We start from the raw sequence: 18,421 nt of genomic DNA on the forward strand, positions 1-18,421 counted from the left end.
CAATCCTTACCACTTAAACTTAGTACCCACGTTTGTTTATCATTGACATATGCTCATTGTGTGTGCCTAGTCTCTAGCATGGTGCCCAGCACATAGTAGATGCTCAGTAAATATTTCCTGTTGAAATATGTTGATTAAAATCATCCATTTGTTCCAGTTATCTATTGCTGAGTTACAAACCATCCCAAAGCTTCACAGTGTAAAACAACAGCCATCTTATTATGTTGATGGATCCTGTGGGTTGGGAATTTGAAGAGGGCACCTCTCCTCTCTGTTCCGTAGTGCCTAGGGCCACAGCTGAGATGACAATGGCTTGGGAGGAGCCACTTCCAAGATGACTTCACTCACCTGTCTGATGCCTGGGCTGTCTGGGCTGGCTGAAGGTTGGGCACAGCTGGCACTGTTGACTGTCTACCTGTGGCCTCTCCAGCTTGATGGCATCAGGATAGTTGGATTTCTTCCCTGGAAGCTCAAGGCTCCAAGAGCAGTGATCCCATGAACAAGGTAAAAGCTTCATGGTCTTTTATATCCAGCCTGAGAAGTCATAGAGCTTCACTTCTACATTATTCTGTTGGCTGAAGCAGTTTAAGTCTACCTCGATTCAAGGGGAGGGAGTATCAGAGAATTTTCAGCCTGGTTTTAAAATCACCATGCTTTCAGAGTCAGATTGGGGAGCATTCTCTTACAATTAATCCTCTATGTCACTGAGGATTAATTAGACTTGACTGCATAGGACAGAAAACCCATAGGAACAGTGGCTTAAACAAGACAGAAGTTCATTTCTCTCTCGCATAAACGAAGCCTAGAAGGAGGCCATCAGGACTGGTTCAGTGTCCCCAGGGTAGGGAATTGGGCTCCTTCTGCCATGTTATTTCACCATCCTCAGTGCATGACCCGAGGTGGTTGCTTGAGCTCCAGACTTCATAGCCACAGTCCAGCCAGCAAGAAGAAGAAAAGGTAAGGAAGTTTCCTTTAAAGACATTACTCCGAAGCCCCACATGACACTGCCACTTATAGCCCATCAGTGGCACACTTAGTCAGTGGCCATGACTAGCTGCAAGGGATGCTGGGAAATCTAGTCTTTATTTAGGAAGACCATGGGCCCAGAGAAACAAACAAATTGAAAAAAAGAGTCTCTCTTGTTAGGGAGAAAGAGGAGATTGAATATTAGCTGACCTCCAGCAGTTTCTGCCACACCTTTTTATTCTGTTCTATTTCCTGTTCTGCTACTGACCAACTGTGGGCCTGGACAACACACCTCCTTTGGCCTTGTTTCCAGTTAGGGAGGAGGGTGCTGCAATGTAATAAGGAAACTCAAAGTATTAAGCAAATAAAAGTGTCAGTACTCTGGTCCAGGGAGAAGAACTGGAGCCCCACCAAGTCAGCTTCCTTTTTTACTTTTCCGGGTGGTCCCCTGGGGTTCCTGGGAGCAAATTTTGAAAACTCCCAGACTGAGTGAGTTGCTGAGGCCCTTCCAGCAAGAAGATCTGAAGAATTCATTTTTGTTACATTTTGGGAATAACTTCTCTCTATACTTAACCAGGCTATGCCCTCCATCAGATACCTCCCCAGTGAGTTCAAACAGGTGCCTTTGAAAGCGAGTGTGAGACATAGAGCGAGCTATGAACTGAGCACTTACCGTGTGTCTGACACTGAACCAACTTCTGGGATCATAAAGTGACTACAGCTCATACTCTTAGTCCTTTACAGTCTCTTTGTTACAAGGCCAGTGCGTGAATGAAACACAATCCAAAGTAGCAAGGGCTGGAACAAAGTATGATGGTGCTGTGGATTGAATTGTGTCCCGCACCCCTGCCAAAGATATGAAGTCTAATCCTTGATACCTATGAATGTGACCTTATTTGGGAATAAAGTCTTTACAGATGTAATCACGTTGAGGTCATTAGAGTGGGCCCAAATCCAATGACCAGTGCCCTTAGAAAAAGAGTAGAAAGCACACAGAGACAAACAGACCAGAAGAATGTCCTGTGACCATGGAGGCAGAGATTGGTGGGATGCATCTACAAGCCAAGGAGTGCCAGGGATTGTTGGCAACACCAGAAACTAAGAGAAAGATGTGGAACAGATTCTCCCCCTGGAGCCTTCAGGGAGCGCATGTCCCTGCTAATGAGACTAAGTCTGGGCTTTTAGCCTCCAGAACTGTGAGGGTGTCAATTTCTGTTGTTTTTAGCCACCTTAGTTTGTGGTACTTTGTTATGGCAGTCCTTGGAAACTAATAGACAGGGTTGGTTTGATACTCAACTTGGCTAGGCTTTAATCCTCAGTTACTCAATTAAACACTGATCTAGATGTTGCCATGAAGGTATTTTGTAGATGTGATTAACATTTGCAATCAATTGACTTTAAGAAAGGAGATTATTTAGGTGGGCCTGATTCAATCAGTTAAAGTCCTCAAGAGCTGAACTGATACTGCCCTAGAAAATAGATATTCTGCCTGTGGACTGCAGCTTCAGCTTATGCCAGAGTTTTAGCATGTCTTACTCTGATGGTCTGCCCTATAGATTTTGGACTTGCTTAACCAGTCCCCACAACTGCATAAGCCAATTTCTTACAATAAATGTCTTAATATATCTCCTACCAGTTTTGTTTCTTTGGTGGAATCTTAACACACAAAAGGATGATATAATCTTGCAATAATACATTTGCTTAAAATACTGTGGAATTGCTGAAGGCTTCATAGAGGTGGTGGCTTTTGGCAGGGCCTTGAAGGATGGGTAAGAGTTTGATAGGTGGGGAAGGGCATTTCAAGCATAGAGAACAGCATGTACAAAAGCCTTGAGTGAAACTCAAGCTTATGCTTTATTTGCATATGATGTTGCAAAGTGTAAAACTGGCAGCCTGTAAAGGCCTGTGTAAACCTACTGACAGGGTCCAGAGCTTGGAGTGTTAACTCTTCTGGGCCCGCTGGCATAATAAACCTGAGTTCTCCAACTCTCCGAGTGCTGCTTGGTCTCTCGCCGGATCCAGGTTGCTGTCATAACTGAGATGTAACACATTTTTCCACAACATTTCCTCTCTTACCAGACTGCAAGGGTCAGGTGAGATAACAGCAGTGAAATTCGTAGCACTCTGCTCAGCGCACTTGGCTAACATTTACGGAGCGCTCAAGAAGTGCCAGGCAGTGAGCTGAGGGTTTTACGGCCGCTACCTTTTTAATAAACATACAGCCCCGCAAGGAAGGTGCACGTCTTAGCGAGCCCGCGTGGGGACCCTGTAAAAGTTAGCTCCCTGGGCGGGCGGGCAGGCGCGGCGGGAAGGGGGCGGTGCGCAGGTTGGGGGGGGGCGGGGCAGCGCGGCGGTTCCGGGATCCGGGTCGCGGGCTGCTCCGCCGCCTCGGGGCGCGCCGGTCGCTGGCCGCAGCGGGCGGGCGCATGTGGGGTCGCGCGGCGTGGAGGCGCTGCCCGCGAGGGCTGCGGCGCGGACGGGGGGCGCTGCTGGTGCTGCTGGCCCTGCTGGCACTGACCGGGCTGGGCTCGGTGCTGCGGACGCGGCGCGGGGCCGGGGCGGCCGAGCCGGGACTCCGGCGCACTCCGCGTTCCGGGCGGCGCGACCCGGTCCTGCCGCGGCCGCCGATGTCGGAGGACGCTCTGGGCGCGCACGGCGAGGCGGTGAGGCTGGAGCTCCAGGGAGAAGAGCTGCGCCTGCAGGAGGAGAGCGTGCGGCTGCACCAGATCAACATCTACCTCAGCGACCGCATCTCACTGCACCGCCGCCTGCCCGAGCGCTGGAACCCGCTGTGAGTCCGCAGGTGGCGGGAGGGCACTGCCCGCGGAGTCCCCGGGCCTCAGTTTCTGCGGCTGTGAAGTGACGGGGTGGAACCAGGGTCTCGAAATACTTGGGGATCCCGCTTCTTACTGAGTCTTACTCAGAAGTGGGCAAAGGGTCCATGGCTGGGGACAGGGGGCGCAAGAAAGTTTTAAAAAATGAAAACAGAAAAATCTCAGAATTGACAAATCTGTTACTAGGTGGTCGCTTGGCTCCCTCTCCCTTGAGAAAATCTGTCATTCGGCCCTGAAAAGTGTGGGGCTCCGGGCTAAGGAGACAGATTTAATATGAGACCCCCTGGGTGCCCGTCCTGGATCCCCAGGCACCCCCAGTCCAGCTCTGCCCTTTTAACGTCTTGCCTTGGCAAAGCAAAGAACCTGTGTGGTTTGAGACAGGCTTCATTCGCTTATCTTTGTGCACCTGTGTGCTCCAGGGCCCATGAATGAACCAGGAGGAGAGGGTGCGCCCGGCAGGTGAGGTGAAAGGTGCCTAGAAGGGCAAGTCAGAGGTAGCAGGCCTCCTTCCCTCTCTCTGGAAGTTGGAGTCCTTCCTAAGCTTTAAGTGGAGGAAGGCAGGAGGGAGCAGGTGGTGAGAAGGGCTCCTTCTGGCTGTGGTCCAGCCCACCTCACTCCGGGTGACACAGTCCTGGAACCTGTGTGATCAGAGGCCTAATTCCTGTTAGAGCTGCTGGCTGGAAGGGTTGTGCTCACAGCTTAGGTGAGAAGGGAACAAGCTAGCAGAAGGAAGATGGCCTTCCTGACCTTCTATTTCCTTTCCTCTTTTGGTGAGGACCTTCTGGGTCCCCTACTGGAGCCTCCTTAAAGACTTTGAGGGAAAGAGGGCACAGAGAGGGAGTTCTGGAAGGAGCCAATGGGACAGCCTCCTGTGTGCACCAGGCACCTGCCACTCCTCCTTGCTCCTTGTCATTCCTGCTTTGCACGTGTGGAAATAGGCTCAGAGAGGTCAGGTGACCCACCCAAGGCCTTGCAGCTGGAAAGTGGCAGAACAGGCCTTGGGAGACTGATCTCCTGGCCCCCTTGGCACTGTGCTGATTGCAGGATTTTAGGGACCTGCTCTGTGACTCCTCGGCCAGAGAGAGCATGAATCCCTGCAGGAGGCCCCACCTCTGCCACCACTGGCAAAGTTTGGATGGATTTGCACCTCACTGTCTCCTCTATATTGGAGAATCTGCTCATGCCTAGCCAATGCTTTTACCTTAAGCATTTTCACTGTTAACGTTTTTGCGTAGAGCTTGTTTGTTGGGGTTGGTAGCAGTTCCCCCACTTCAGCCAAATGGCTGAATACATGTTTATCTCCTTGAAACTCCAAGGGTGCTCATGGAGGCAAGATCTAGGGGAAGCTTTCAGGTCCAACTCAGGGTCCAGACCCAGCTCATGTGAGATAAAATCCTGACTCTTTTGCTCGTCAGTTCTGTGATGTTGGGCAAGTTACCTAGCCTCTCTGAGCCTCAATTTCCCTATCTGCAAAATAGAGGATGAGTAGAAATAACACAATGTAGGAATTAATAAAACACCTAACACCTGGGAGCATACTGTGTCCTCAATTCTTAATAGTTTTTCCTGTCTTCCCACTTGCTAACAATACACTCAGGAGGTTGCTTTTAAGAGTCATTCAAGGATTGGTCATAAAGTTTTTCTTTTCTGGCTTCCAACTTCCTTTATTGTCCCAGGTTGTGAAACACTGTGGACGACCCATGGGGCTTATGGTATCCCGTCTCCATGGTGACACAGCTGCCCTGTGTCCTATCAGGATTTGCTTGTAAGTCCTGCTGTTGCATTGACCCTGGGAAGTTAATCCAAACCCAGCGTGATAAGGAGTGTGAATGCCTCCTGCCTTAAATTCCTGTAGCAAGGCCTGTTGAGTCATACTTGCCTAGCTGGAGAGAAAAGTGAGCTCCCTCTGTGTAGGTCTCAGCCTGTCCAGGCCTTGAGGAGGGTCAGGGCCTTTCATGAAGACTCACTTTTATTATAGTTCACACAGGGGTGAGAACCTAATAAGATCTTGAAATTCAGCCAGAGAAACCAGAATGGCAGATTAGGAGTTCGCAGTCAGGGTCATGGGGGTGGGGGTGGGGATGGAACTCTAATCGCTAAGCATGGTTAAGATCCTTGACTGTCATAGGAGAGGAGGCCCTGAGGGGGCATGCAGTCTAACCTCAGAGAAAAAGCCATGCCCCCAAGGTAACGCAGAGATCTGGGGCAGAGCTGATCTAGAACCTAGGTCTTTTCTTCCCTCCTCCCTGTTAAGGTTGAGGCAATTATTTATCTATTCTAATTATAAAAGCAATACATGTTCCCTGTAGAAAAATTAGCATGTACACAGAAGCAAAAAAGGACAAAAAATAAAAGTCACCCATAAACCTACCACCCTGGTAAGAACCACTGTTAACATTTTGCTGTGTATCCTTCTAGACTTTTCCAGATACAGAAATAGACTTAGAAAAAGATACTTATGGGTATGTAGGTGAGAACACATTCAAACATGAGTATGTTCAAAGGCCCACACACATTTTAAACTCCAGTGGATAAACCTGTTATCATAGGCAAGGAGTTTGGACTATTTGGCTTGGTTGTTCCTGGCGTCCACAAGCCTTGGTACCGTGTCTGCTCTCCTGGACAGGGCCAGACCAACAGAGACACTTCTGAGTGTTGACTCTAATTCCTTGAGAATACATGTAGACCCCGGCCCTTCTGTGAGGCTAGTAATTCACATGCCAGTGGATTAGTGCCCAGCTTTTTTCCTATTAGTTACAGCACTGAATTGAGGAGGAGAAAGAGGATGAGAATGACAAGGAATCCTTGCTTGGTAGTATAGTAAGTATAGGGTTTGCACAACTCTGACTGTCTCATTTGAGCCAAGCCAGGAGAGGGAATTTTCACTCTGAGATGGCAGCAGCCAAAGTGGGAAGCCGGATAGCTGGGTTTGTGGCCTTGGGGGACTTTTAAAAATTATATACAGGAACTTACCCAGAACAATTCAATAGAATTTTGGTGGATAGGGCCTAAGCTGAGGCTGATGTACAACTAGGGATGGAAGCTACTGGCTTAGAGCCTGTGGGTTGCTCACTTGGAAGATTAAGGGTGGGTGCTTTTGAGGGTATGGAAGAACACCAGAATTAGACAGAGTGAGGATTAATAACAGATCAAGTGCAGTTGAAACTAGTGGTGACATCACAGTCGGTTGTAAGGTGTGTCACAAGTAGGTGGTTGCTGATAACTTACTAACACTGGCAGAAAGTTTTAGTTTCCATGAATCAGGGAAGCCTTGAGATAATACTGTACTGTCATTCTCATTTGCATTCTGACCTGTTTAGCAGGAAAGGTGGTGTGACAGCATCCGTGTATGGGGACGCCACCTGTGTGGACGTTGTCAGCTGTTCTCTGCTGTTGCCGAGGAGTTGTGAACCACTGGTTAAAAAAGTGTGTAAATATTACATGCAGGTGTTTTCATTTTTTGGACGCTTACTGTGGTTTTGGCCTTATTACTGCTATAGTTACTGATGTGTACCTGACTTTAAGGACTAGGACTTGGGTACTAGGATGGTAAAGATTCTCCAAACAGTTCTGAATAGGTAATTCAGCAAAAGAAAGGATTTGTGTCTTGCTGCAGTTGGCAGGAAGGCCTTGGTTAGGAGCTCTCTTTTTGCAGAGAGATAGCCTACTTGTCTGTTTTCTTAACACTACCTTTGGAAAAACATCACACGTGATGTGGAGATTAGACCAAATGATTCTTTTGCTTCCCCAACAAGGTTGTAAACTGAGGCTATTTTATTAGTTTTTATTAGACCCATCTTGTGGTTACCAGAGTGTTCATTCTTTGAATTAGTACTTTAGGTCTACAGAACACGTTAAGTTTTCGTTAATATTTTCCTGATCCCTTTTTCTGTCCTTTCACTTTCACTCCATCTGTGTCCTTAGGTTTTAGGTGTGTCTCTAATTAGCGTGTAGCTGGATTTTGTGTTGTCATTAAAACAAAATCCAGACCAATAATCTTTGATGTTAACTGGATAGTTATGTCCATTTATACTTATCATGCTTACTGATAACTTTAGTGTTTGAGTATGCCATCTTATTTTATGCTGTTTGTTATGTTTTTTCTTCATGTTTTTAAAATTGAAGTATAGTTGATTTACAATGTTGTGTTAATTTCTGGTGTACAGCATAGTGATTCAGTTGTATATATATTCTTTTTCATTATAGACTGTTAGAAGGTATTGTACTGTGCTGTGCTGTGCAGTAGGACCTTGTTGTTTATCTGTTTTCATCAAGATTTTCCTTGTAGTTCCACTTGTATAAGATATTCTGTCAGGGTTCAGTAGGTATTCTGTGAGAACTGTTCCACATGTAGATGTATTTTTGATGCATTTGTGGGAGAAGGTGAGCTCTACATCCTATTCCACCATCTTGAAGCTCCTCCTGTGTGTGTGTAGTTTTCTTTTTTTTTTTTATACTGGTTTTGAGGTGGTAGATCCTCCCCCAACTTCTCATTCCATTTTTCTCTATCTACTAATTTGGCAGTTATATTATCTATTTCTTATCTTTAGTGGTATATTTGAAAGTACATATTTAACTCAAAAAGGTCTGAATTAATCAGTACCTTAGAATGTTTTAAGACTGATCACCTTCCTTCCCAATTTGTATGCCATTTTACCCCAGTATTTTAATTCTGTCTTGCTTTTTAAACCAATGCATTACACATTTTAAAAATGCAGTATTTGTTTACATTTATCCACAGTTTTACCATTTTCTCTGCCCATCATTCTTTTCTGAAGGGTGGTCTTTGGGTCTCAGAGATCTTTCTCGGGTTCTTTTCCTTATTCCTGAAATATATCATGTATTAATTGCTGTAGACAAGGTTGTTGTTGTCAACTCTCAGTTTCATTTATCTGAAGATGTTTTTGTTTTGTTCTTGTTCTTGAAAGATAGTTTGGTTGGGTATATAATTCCAGGTTGATAGTTTGACATTTAGAGATAATATTCCATTGTCCCCTGGCTGGCACCATTGCTGTGAGATGTCTATACTGAGTTAACTATGCCTGTCATTCTTGTTTCTTTATCATTCATTTTAGGTCCTATTTTATTTTTTTAAGCATAGTAAGCATACTTATTTTATACTCTGTGTCTGATACCTCTGATATCTAGGTTCATAGATTTTCTTGTTGTTCCTGGACCCTAAGGACTTCTTTTATTTTCCTATAAGCTGAACCATGCATTTAAAAGATTTTTAAAAGTATTTTATCAGTAATTTTTTGCATGTCCTATACCTGGAGGGTTTCCCCAGACATTTCAATCTTTCATATTGCTGGGAGTAAAACTCCTATATTCACTTAAAAAAGAGACTTATTTTCTCTATTAGTTAGGGTTATTTTGGTTGAAAGTGACTGAAAACTCAATGCAAACTGACTTAAATATAAAAGGACATTTATTGACTTCTGTCACAGAAAAGCCTGGGACTGGAACTAGGTTCTGATTATTCTGGGCAATCAGGGACTCAACTGATGTCATTAGGAAAATGTTGATTGGTCAGGCTTGGGACATGTGACCTTCCTAGAGGGGTATGTTTATGTGTATATGTATACATGTGTGTGTGTGTCCAGTCCTGAACAAACCACACAGAATGAGAGTCCAGGAGGCATGGTTCCTGAAAAAGAAACCAAAGTGCAGTAAGGTAAAGAAAGGGGAAAGTATTCTGGGCAGGTAAAATTCACCTGTGTACATTGACTTCCTTGGTCTGCTCTACAAAGAATACGAATTTTTTTTAAACATATTTATGTGGTGACCTGAATATGAACATAAAAGGAAATTAGGAGGTATTTACCACACCCATTCATTCATGTCCATAAAATACATTAGACATATATATTGTACTAGCAGAGATTATGGTAATCCCCACCCAGTAGAGTTGTTGTGGAGGTTAAATGGAATGATGCATATGAAGTGCTTAGCACACTTCCTGTTGTGTAGTAGGCACTCAGTAACTGTCACTATTATTACCACATGTGGTACAAAGCATGCTGAAAACACAGAGAAAAACACAAAGCATGCTGAAAACACAGAGAAAAACACAATTCAGCCTCTGCCCTTGTGAGCGCTTGGATTATATCAGAAAGTTAAGAAAGGGTGGTTTACCATGATTTAGCAGTGAATTTGGTTCTGATCTTTATTGTTGTTGTCGTTTTCTATGTGAAAGTGGAACCCTGAGTGATGCCTCGCTGCCCTTGTCTAACTGAAGGATGCCTAGCTTTTTATCACTCAGGATAAAGGGAAAGTAATTTTCCTGGCAGCAAACTTAGAGGTGTTCAGAAAGGATATATTGAACTTCCTGAAGGTGAATGCCTTTAAGGGATTTTTTAAAGAAGGAGAAACCATACCAGGCCAACCAAAAAAATAGAAGAGGACAGAATATTAAATGATTGCTCAATGAAGACATTTGCTATGGGGAGCAGAAGAAATGTGATCCAGCTTTTTAAAAATCTTTTTTGTGATTATAAAAATGATGCATGTTCGTTGTAGAACAATTTTGGAATGCTGAAGAAAATAAAGGACTGAATAATAATCAGTGATCATCCCACTGCTCAGAGATCACCATTGCTAACATTTTTGGCATGTTTCTTTCTATTGTTTATTGTTTGTGTGTGCACACACACGCACACACACTGTTGTTTGTAGAACTGATATGATGCTGTTTATAGATTTGTATAAGCTTATCTGCTCTTTTGATTTAACCTTAGAGTATGGCCATTCTTTTTTTACTGCTAAATAGTCTCTGAAAACATGACTTTGGATGGCCATGTAGTGTTTCTTCATGCAGTTGAGCTATACTTTAACTACTTCTTCTTGAAATTATTTACAGCTTTTTGCTCTTATAAATAATGTTACAAAGAAAAATTTTTACAACAAGCCTCCTTCAGGGTATCTCTGATTATTCACTTAGGTGAGATATGCTTAGATGTATTGATATGAGATGGAAGAGAAGAGGAACATTTTAAAGCTCTGAGTGTGTGTTGCTAAAGTGGTACCCAACATGCTTTGTGACCTAAGCGGACACAAATAGCCCACCTGTACATTTGAGAACAGTTGTCTTAAACTTTTGATTTTTGCAGAGCAGTGAAAACACATAAACAAAAGCACTGAGGAGGGGCCGATGGATGGCCCCAACTCGATTTGGTCAAGCAGAGCTTTTCCCACTCTCCTATTTACACTCATCATGAGATGAAATACATTTTAATCCAAAACAGTAAGGATGTGATTTCAGACTAAAAGACAGTTCTTTAAATTGAAGAATTTTTATTTTTGAAAACCTCATTGTCCTTATTTTCCACTCATTTCTCTTTGGACCTGTGCATAGATGAAACTAAATTTTAGCTTTACCTTTTTTTCTAAAGATAAAAAGATCTTTATTTTTAGGTTTCACAAAAAACAAGTTTTTTTTTTCATGTAGTACAAGCAGTTAATTCTTTCTGATGCTTCTAGTGGGCTATGGTAGCTTTACTATGGCCCCTGTCTAGGACTCAGAGGCTTATTAAATCCGGACGCTATTATTAATGTTTTTATATATACATATGTATGTGTGTTCCATTTGCTATGACATATTTGGAGGAGGGTGGCGGTGGGAATGAATGAGGGAGGACCTTAGTCAGGGCCACTAAGATTGAGATACATATAGATCAGAATTGGCTGGAGTTTGTACAAGTACACCCTTTGCAACATTAAACCTTTTTCTTCCTTCTTTTTGTATTAAACTTTTAATTTTGAAAAATTCAGATGTAGAGAAAATTTGCAAGAATAGCCGGTCTCCTCTATATCTTTCACCTAGACCCGCTCACTATTATTTTGCCCCATTTGCTTAATTTTTCTTTATCTGTATCCTATAATATTATACACATTTGAGAATGTTTCAGAGATGATAATTCTTTATCCTTGGTTACTTCAGTGTGTGTTTTCTAAAAACAAGGACGTTCTCTCATTATGCAATGATGTGATTATCAAATTCAGGAAATTATATCATATTGGATGTTTCCAACTGTCCCACCTTTTAGAGTGACTTTTTCTTCCTGACCTGGAATCTAATTGAGAGTCCAGTAGGACATTTAGTTGTCCTGTCTCTTTAGTCTCCTGTAGTCTGAAATGGTTCCTCAGACTTTCATTGTCTTTAGGGCATTCACATTTTTTAAAAGAATACTGGCCTGTTGGTTTATAAAATGTTTCTCTGTTTGGGGCTGTCTGATAGTTTCCCTGTGATTTATTTCAGCCTGTCTATGACCACAAAACTTAGTGACTTAAAACAGCAATAAACGTTGATTATTTCGCAGAATGTCTGCAGGTCAGGGGCTGGGGTGGCTTAGCCAGGTGGTTCTGGCTTTGGGGTCTCTATGAGACTGTAGTCAAAATGCTGCTTGCCAGTTTTCGTCATCTCAGGGCCTAATGGGGGTTGGAGGATCTGCTTTTGGGATGGTGCGTCACATGCTGAAAGTTTGTGCTGACTGTCCTGTGTGTTGGTGCACGGGAGGAACAAGGAGGAAACTTCAGTGTTATGTGGCTTGGAGGCCACATACAGTCACTCTTGCTGCATTCTGTTCACGTGTGGTGGTTTTAAAACATACCTGCAAATTCTTTGACAGTTTCCCTTCAAAAGAAGGAGCCTAATTCTCCCCCTTGAGTGTGGCTGGCCTCCCCTCCATGGAGCAAAGTAACCACTTCCATGAATCGGAAGCCCAGGGTGTCCAAGGATTCGAGTCCTGCTGGCTCTGGCTGGTGGGGATGCCCTGTTGCTTTAGGACACAAGAGAGATCATGCCTCCCACCTCAGCTGACTTTTCCTCAGGTGCCCAGAGCTGGGCCTTCTGATGCAGCAGGATGAGAAAGTAAAGGGGGCAGGAAGGAAGAGCCAGCCCTCCTCTGAGAGCCTCATAGTAGAAGCCTGTTCATGTGGAAAGCACTCCAGTGATGGCAGAGCCTCAGCCACTGCCTGGGAGCCTCTGAGCCCTCTGCAGAGGCTGTCCTGGGATTTGGGAAGAGGGACCTGACGCTCCTTGGAAGACCCTGAGAGAGGAGAGGAGAAATTGCCTGTGTCTTGGCAGGAGGGAGAGCTAGTTGGGAAGATGGGATGCCAGCATCTTTATTTAGATGCCAGTGGCTCACCTGAGCCTCCTGCAGGGTCAAAGGCACGAGCCAGAACCCTGTGACGAGATCTCTGGACACAAGGAGCTCAGCTAAGTACATATACACCCTGTGAGCTGCCCACGTTACCCCACCTCTCCGAGCCTTATCTTTAAAATAGGAACAGTAAGTACTAACATAGGAAGAGGTTTTGAGAGTTAAAGTACAACATTTCATTGATTCTAAGGCCCTTTAAAAAAATGTTTTAAAATTTCTGAAATTTGAATGTCTCTTCAAATCAGTGCATCCTACAGTTACAATTGATAGCAGTTGTCTTTCTTATTGGTTCCCGGTAACTTAGATGAAAACTTGTAGACTGGAGATGAGATAGCACTAAGGAACTGCTTGTTTTTTTAAGTGTTACAATGATATTGTGTTCATTATGAAAAAGAATCTTTATCTCTTAGAGATATATATATATATTGGAATATTTATGGATGCTGCAATATGCTGGATTTTGCTTAAAAATAGTCTGGTATGGGGCGTGGATGAGGACATGGGCGAATCAAGCCATCACATGTTAAGGATTATTGAAGTTAGGTGAACACAGGAGTTTCTTATACTGTCTTCTCTACTTTATTTCATGTTTGAAATTTTTTATAATAAAAGGAAAAGCACACAAAGAAATGAGCTGTGTACACGAAGGGCTTTTCTTCTGCTTTCTGTGGGACTGAGTCCCTCGGTAGTCAGGTCTGATCTTAAATGTCACCTCCTGGAGAGGCGCTCCCTGATTGCCTGTTCTGTGGTTGCCCGTTTACCGTTTCCCCCTCCCCTCTGTAGCTGGTCTCTGTTTCAGCACTCTCCTTTTCTTCCTGGCACCATAGCTTTCTGAAATTATTGATAGTTTGCTTGCTTGCTTATTTTCCCCCGGATTGTAAGCTCTGTGGGAGCAGGGGCTTTGCCTGTCTGGCACATGGTAGGTAATCAGAACGTATTTGTAGACTAACTGACACAGGCCCACTGTGCCTGGCACATGGTAGACAGTCAACAGACATTAGCCTCACCCTGCTTGGCTCTCCATCTCTTTGATCAGCCATCCTGCTTATCTATAAGAACTTTACTTTCTGCCCTAGGAGCCTGTCTGGTCTTTAGCATTTATCTTCTTCTCAAATTTCTAGTCCATCCCTTGGTCTAGCCTTTAACCAGCCCAGCATTCAAACCCTGGTCCCTCTGATATCCCTTGTGGGTTTCTGTTCCTCCCCTGTCTTGCTGTCAGCTATGTCCTCATTTCTAGGAACTGCCCAGTCCCTGGTACGACACTGGAGGAGTGTCACTCAGAGGAGAGAATTCTGTGTCAACAGTGAACCTTCTGTGCAAAGTAACAGAAAACCCTACTAAAGAAAGAAGAAGCTAATTGGTTCGTGTCACTGCCAGTCAAACCCTAATCCCAGAGAGATGGGTGGGCTCAGCCCTCCCCTCACCATGATGAGGCTGCCACAGAATGGAACGGGGTGGTGTGGGAGCTGGGGGGCAGTCAGTGTCCTCTACAGAGCCCTTCCTGGAATGTTCATGCATCCTACCCACAGTTCCAGTTTATGCATTCTGTGCACTGACTGGAAACAAAAGCACTGCTGGGATGCAGGGTAGGGAAGATGCTGGAAGAAGGTGGGGGAGACCCAGGGGATGGTGAGCTCTGGAGCACTGAGAGTGATGCCTGGGCAGGGTGCTGGAGGGGCAAGGAGGAGCGAGCACTGCCCCACACAGGTGGTCCCGGGCTTTCCCAGAGGAGGTGGGGTCAAGAGGACAGAGTGTGCAACCAGGGAAGGGCGGAAAGGGCACTCCCGGCAGAGGATGCAGTCTGAGCAAAGGCCTGGCAGTGGGATTGGAAAGGAGTGGATGGGTGGGAGAGCTGCTGGGCGGGGAGAAGCAACAGTCTCCCTCCCTTCTGATTCTCCTTAGTTGTATGTTGTGCAAATCGGAAAATCATTTTAGAGCTTAAAACCAGTATCCTGCAGTTCAAGCTTGCTGGGTGTCATTTTAGAACCCTTTTTATAATCTACTGGGGTCCTGGTGGAACACGGTGCTGGGGGGCCTCGGGAAGATCCCAGCAGATTACTTGCCATTCCCCAAGGGGAGGTCCCGAGACTGTGACCTATGTCCCCTTCATCGCTTCATCCCTAGCACCAGCCTGGGCCTGGCACACAGGCAAGGGTGGGGTCTTGATTCCTGTATTGTATTTGCAGGTGCAAAGAGAAGAAATATGATTATGATCATTTGCCCACGACATCTGTCGTCATAGCATTTTATAATGAAGCCTGGTCAACTCTCCTTCGGACAGTTTACAGTGTTCTCGAGACGTCCCCAGACACCCTGCTAGAAGAAGTTATCCTTGTAGATGACTACAGCGATCGAGGTAAGCCCCTGTCGTGGGCCCCTGGAGGAGCCTGTCCTTCTGTGGCAGTGCCTAGGAGGTGAGAGTGTGGCATGGGGCATCAAAACAGGCCTGGAAGGACAGGCTTCCTATGTCCCCTTGTGCCCAGTCCCTGCCCTCCGGGAACTGAGAGCCAGGTTGGGGAATGCAGTCGTGATGGCAGAGGGCTCAACCACACAGTGGAGAAGAGGGACTCACCCTGCCTGGGTGCTCAGGATGGGGAGTTGACCTTAGTCTTGAAGGTTGGGTGGTTTGCAGGTAGGGAGGAATGTGGAGGGAGAGCACTTCTGGTGGAGGGCACAGAATATGGAAAGCCTGCCAGTGCTGCTTGAATTGTGTAGACTGCAAGTAGTTCAGGAAGGATGGAGGGCCAGCTGCTTCAGGGAGCAGCAGGAGAGGAGAGGGAAGGGAGGTGGAGAGGCTGCAGGCCTTAAACGCAAGGCTGAGTGCTTGGGACTCTGCCCCGAGGGCAGGGGGAACCAAGGCAGGATTTCAAGCAGGAGACCATTTTTGCCCTTTGGGGGATCCCTCTGGGCTGGAGTGTGGAGAACAGGGTACTGGCAAGCTCTGCAGGGAAGCCTGGGGGTTGTGGAGGTGGCCCAGGTGAGAGATAGAGGCTTGGAGTCAGGTGGGAGGGGAGAGGAAGGGGGAGGAGGGAAGTCTGGGAGGTGGCCTCTGCAGGCCTGGAGGCTGGCTGAAGAGCGAGGAGGACCCTCGGGTCTTTGGGTGAATGGTGGTGCTGTCCCAGAGCTGGAAAAGCCACACAGGGCGGGAGGGACAGGCCTGGGAGGGGAAGAGGGTATTTGACGTTGAACATGTTGAATTTGAGATAAGATCAAAAATCTGGGCAGCCCAGATGGAAGAACTGAAGCCAGGGAGAGGCATTTCACTGAGAGGCTGGTCGGTGTCCCTGCAGACCTGACCAGTGACCTGAGATCTAGGAATTCATATGCAATCCAAGGCTGGCCCTTTATTATTCAGTAAATGTTCTTTGGGTGTGTGCTGGGCATGGGGGAGTCTGTGGGAAACAAGACAAGTCCCTGCTCTCATACAACTCACATTCTAGTGGGGTGGTTGGAGGTGGTCAAAAAACATACAAAGAATATGATACATATAGCACCTAATACCACACAGCATAATGTAACATAACATATACATCACCTAACACAACACAACACAATATTACACAGTATGTACGTCACACAGTACAACACAACACAACCGCACACCATGATGTCACATGGCGCTATCCTACAGCACAAGTAGACAGTGCTCCGAAAGACAGGTGGGAGCAGGAAAGCGAGTGGAGCCCGGGGACCGAGCCTGCTCTAGCTGGTGGGGGTCCGAGAGGCCTCTCTGGGGAAACACAGAACTGAAAGCTGGGTGTGGAGAAGGGGGCAGCCTGATGATCTGGGGGAGGGGGTTGGGCCGGGCGCAGCAGGTGCAGAAGCTAGGCCAGTGGCAGTTCTCCGGGGCAGACCACCGGCCAGTGGGAGTGATCCGGGGGGAAGGTTGCAGGGCCAGCAGGGCCAGATCAGGGGGGCCCTTGGAGGCCAACATAAGGGGTTTAGGCTTAAATAGGAGCCTGGTGGGAGCCGCCTGAGGGCTGTTGAGGGAGCAGGAAGGTTGCTCAGTCATGGGGCTTTTCTGTACTGCCCTGTGGAGCGAGGCTCATGTTGAGGGGGCGGGAGAGGATGGAAGCAGGGAGGGGTGGGGGCCTCCTGCGGCTTTGGCTGTCTGGGTTGGCGGTGTGATGGAGCAGGAGTGAGCCAGTAAATCTTGGGTGACTAGCTGATGCGAGGGCAGCTAACTTAACTGAGAGGGTGTCAAGGCCCTAGCAACAGGGAGAGCCATGGGCTTGGTTGCCAGAGCCTGTCTCAAAGCAAATCACCGCCCCTGGGCCACCCATCAGGGTAGCAACCAGTGCTTATTGGGTATTTGCTGTTTCAGGCTCTGAGGCTGGTCTGTCTGACTCTCCTAATTGGGGGGTGTGCTGGGCTGTTCTCACAGAGACCCAAAATAACAGTAATTTCCATGAAATCAAAATTGATTTCTCTCTCGCAGCACAAAGCTGGGGTAATAGTCAAGGGCAGGAGTGGCGGCTCCATGGCGTTAGGACCTGGCTCCTTCTGCCCCGAGTCTCCACCTTCTCTAGACGATGTGCTGCCTCGGTCTGCGTGGTCCAGGCTGAACTTCACCTCCTGCTCACTCCTGTCAGCAGAAGGGTTTCCAGGGGGCGGAAAACGGCACCTGAAAGCTGCCCTCACATCCCCTTGAGCAGAACTGGAAAGTGCCAAAAACATTTCAGAAGCATGTACTCATTCAGAAGCAAAAATCAAATGATTTTCTCTTGATGGGATTAAACAGCTCCTCAGTAGGCAGTAATACCATATGAGCTCCTTCCAGCACAGTTCAGTTCTCTCATAAATGTGAGCCTCTGTGGGGGCCAAGGCTTCCCCTCCCCATCGCAGTAGTTTGTAAAGCCTGCAGGATGCCTTCCTCAGCCTGCCTCTTCTTCCTACCCTTCCTACAGTGTCAGTCTGAGTTGATGAGGAGGTGCCGCCCCCTTCTAGGATAGGGGAAGTCAGTTCAAGCAGACAGAAAATTGATGCACACCCAACCCATAATGAGTGCTGGGAGGCTGCACCAGTATTTTCCTGTGTTTTTACTGGGCACTGATGCTAATTAGCTTTGCTGGGGAAGTCACCTCCCTTATTCCTGCCATCAGCTTATATGCAGTTATAATTAGGGTTAAAAAAAAATCAACCAATGAACGTTTTCTGTTTGAGTATCAAGACTCTTTAGGGAAACATTTCACAAACAACGAAGCAATATAGAACATTTTACAAACTTTTCCCCTTCCCTGATTGAGGAGGACTTTGAGACAAAGTTCGTATTTATGTGGGGAGATGCTCTCATGTTTATTTGCCTGTGTGGTTCCCACCTGCCCCCACCTGACCCATCAAGGGATATGAATCAGGGCCTGCAGTCCTGGAGTTGGGAGGTCTAGGGCCAGCCCTAGCTGTGGGCATGTCCTTTCAATTCTTAAGGGCTCATCTCCTCTTCTGCAAATTGGGATAAGCACG

General features: G+C 46.3%; 1 protein-coding gene across 2 annotated transcripts in view; it reads left to right on the forward strand.

Moving 5' to 3' along the window:
• Nucleotides 1–3,330: 3,330 nt before the first annotated feature.
• Nucleotides 3,331–18,421, forward strand: part of GALNT12 (polypeptide N-acetylgalactosaminyltransferase 12) — a 35,510-nt gene continuing 20,419 nt past the window's right edge. For both annotated transcript variants that reach the window (XM_072958978.1, XM_006204057.3), the window contains exons 1-2: nucleotides 3,331–3,757; nucleotides 15,148–15,317. In XM_072958978.1, coding sequence (XP_072815079.1) covers nucleotides 3,393–3,757; nucleotides 15,148–15,317 — 535 coding nt within the window. In that variant the 5' untranslated portion in view covers nucleotides 3,331–3,392. The remainder of the gene's footprint in view (nucleotides 3,758–15,147; nucleotides 15,318–18,421) is intronic.

Source organism: Vicugna pacos, chromosome 4 (genome assembly GCF_048564905.1).
Source record: "Vicugna pacos chromosome 4, VicPac4, whole genome shotgun sequence".
Lineage (NCBI taxonomy): Eukaryota > Metazoa > Chordata > Mammalia > Artiodactyla > Camelidae > Vicugna > Vicugna pacos.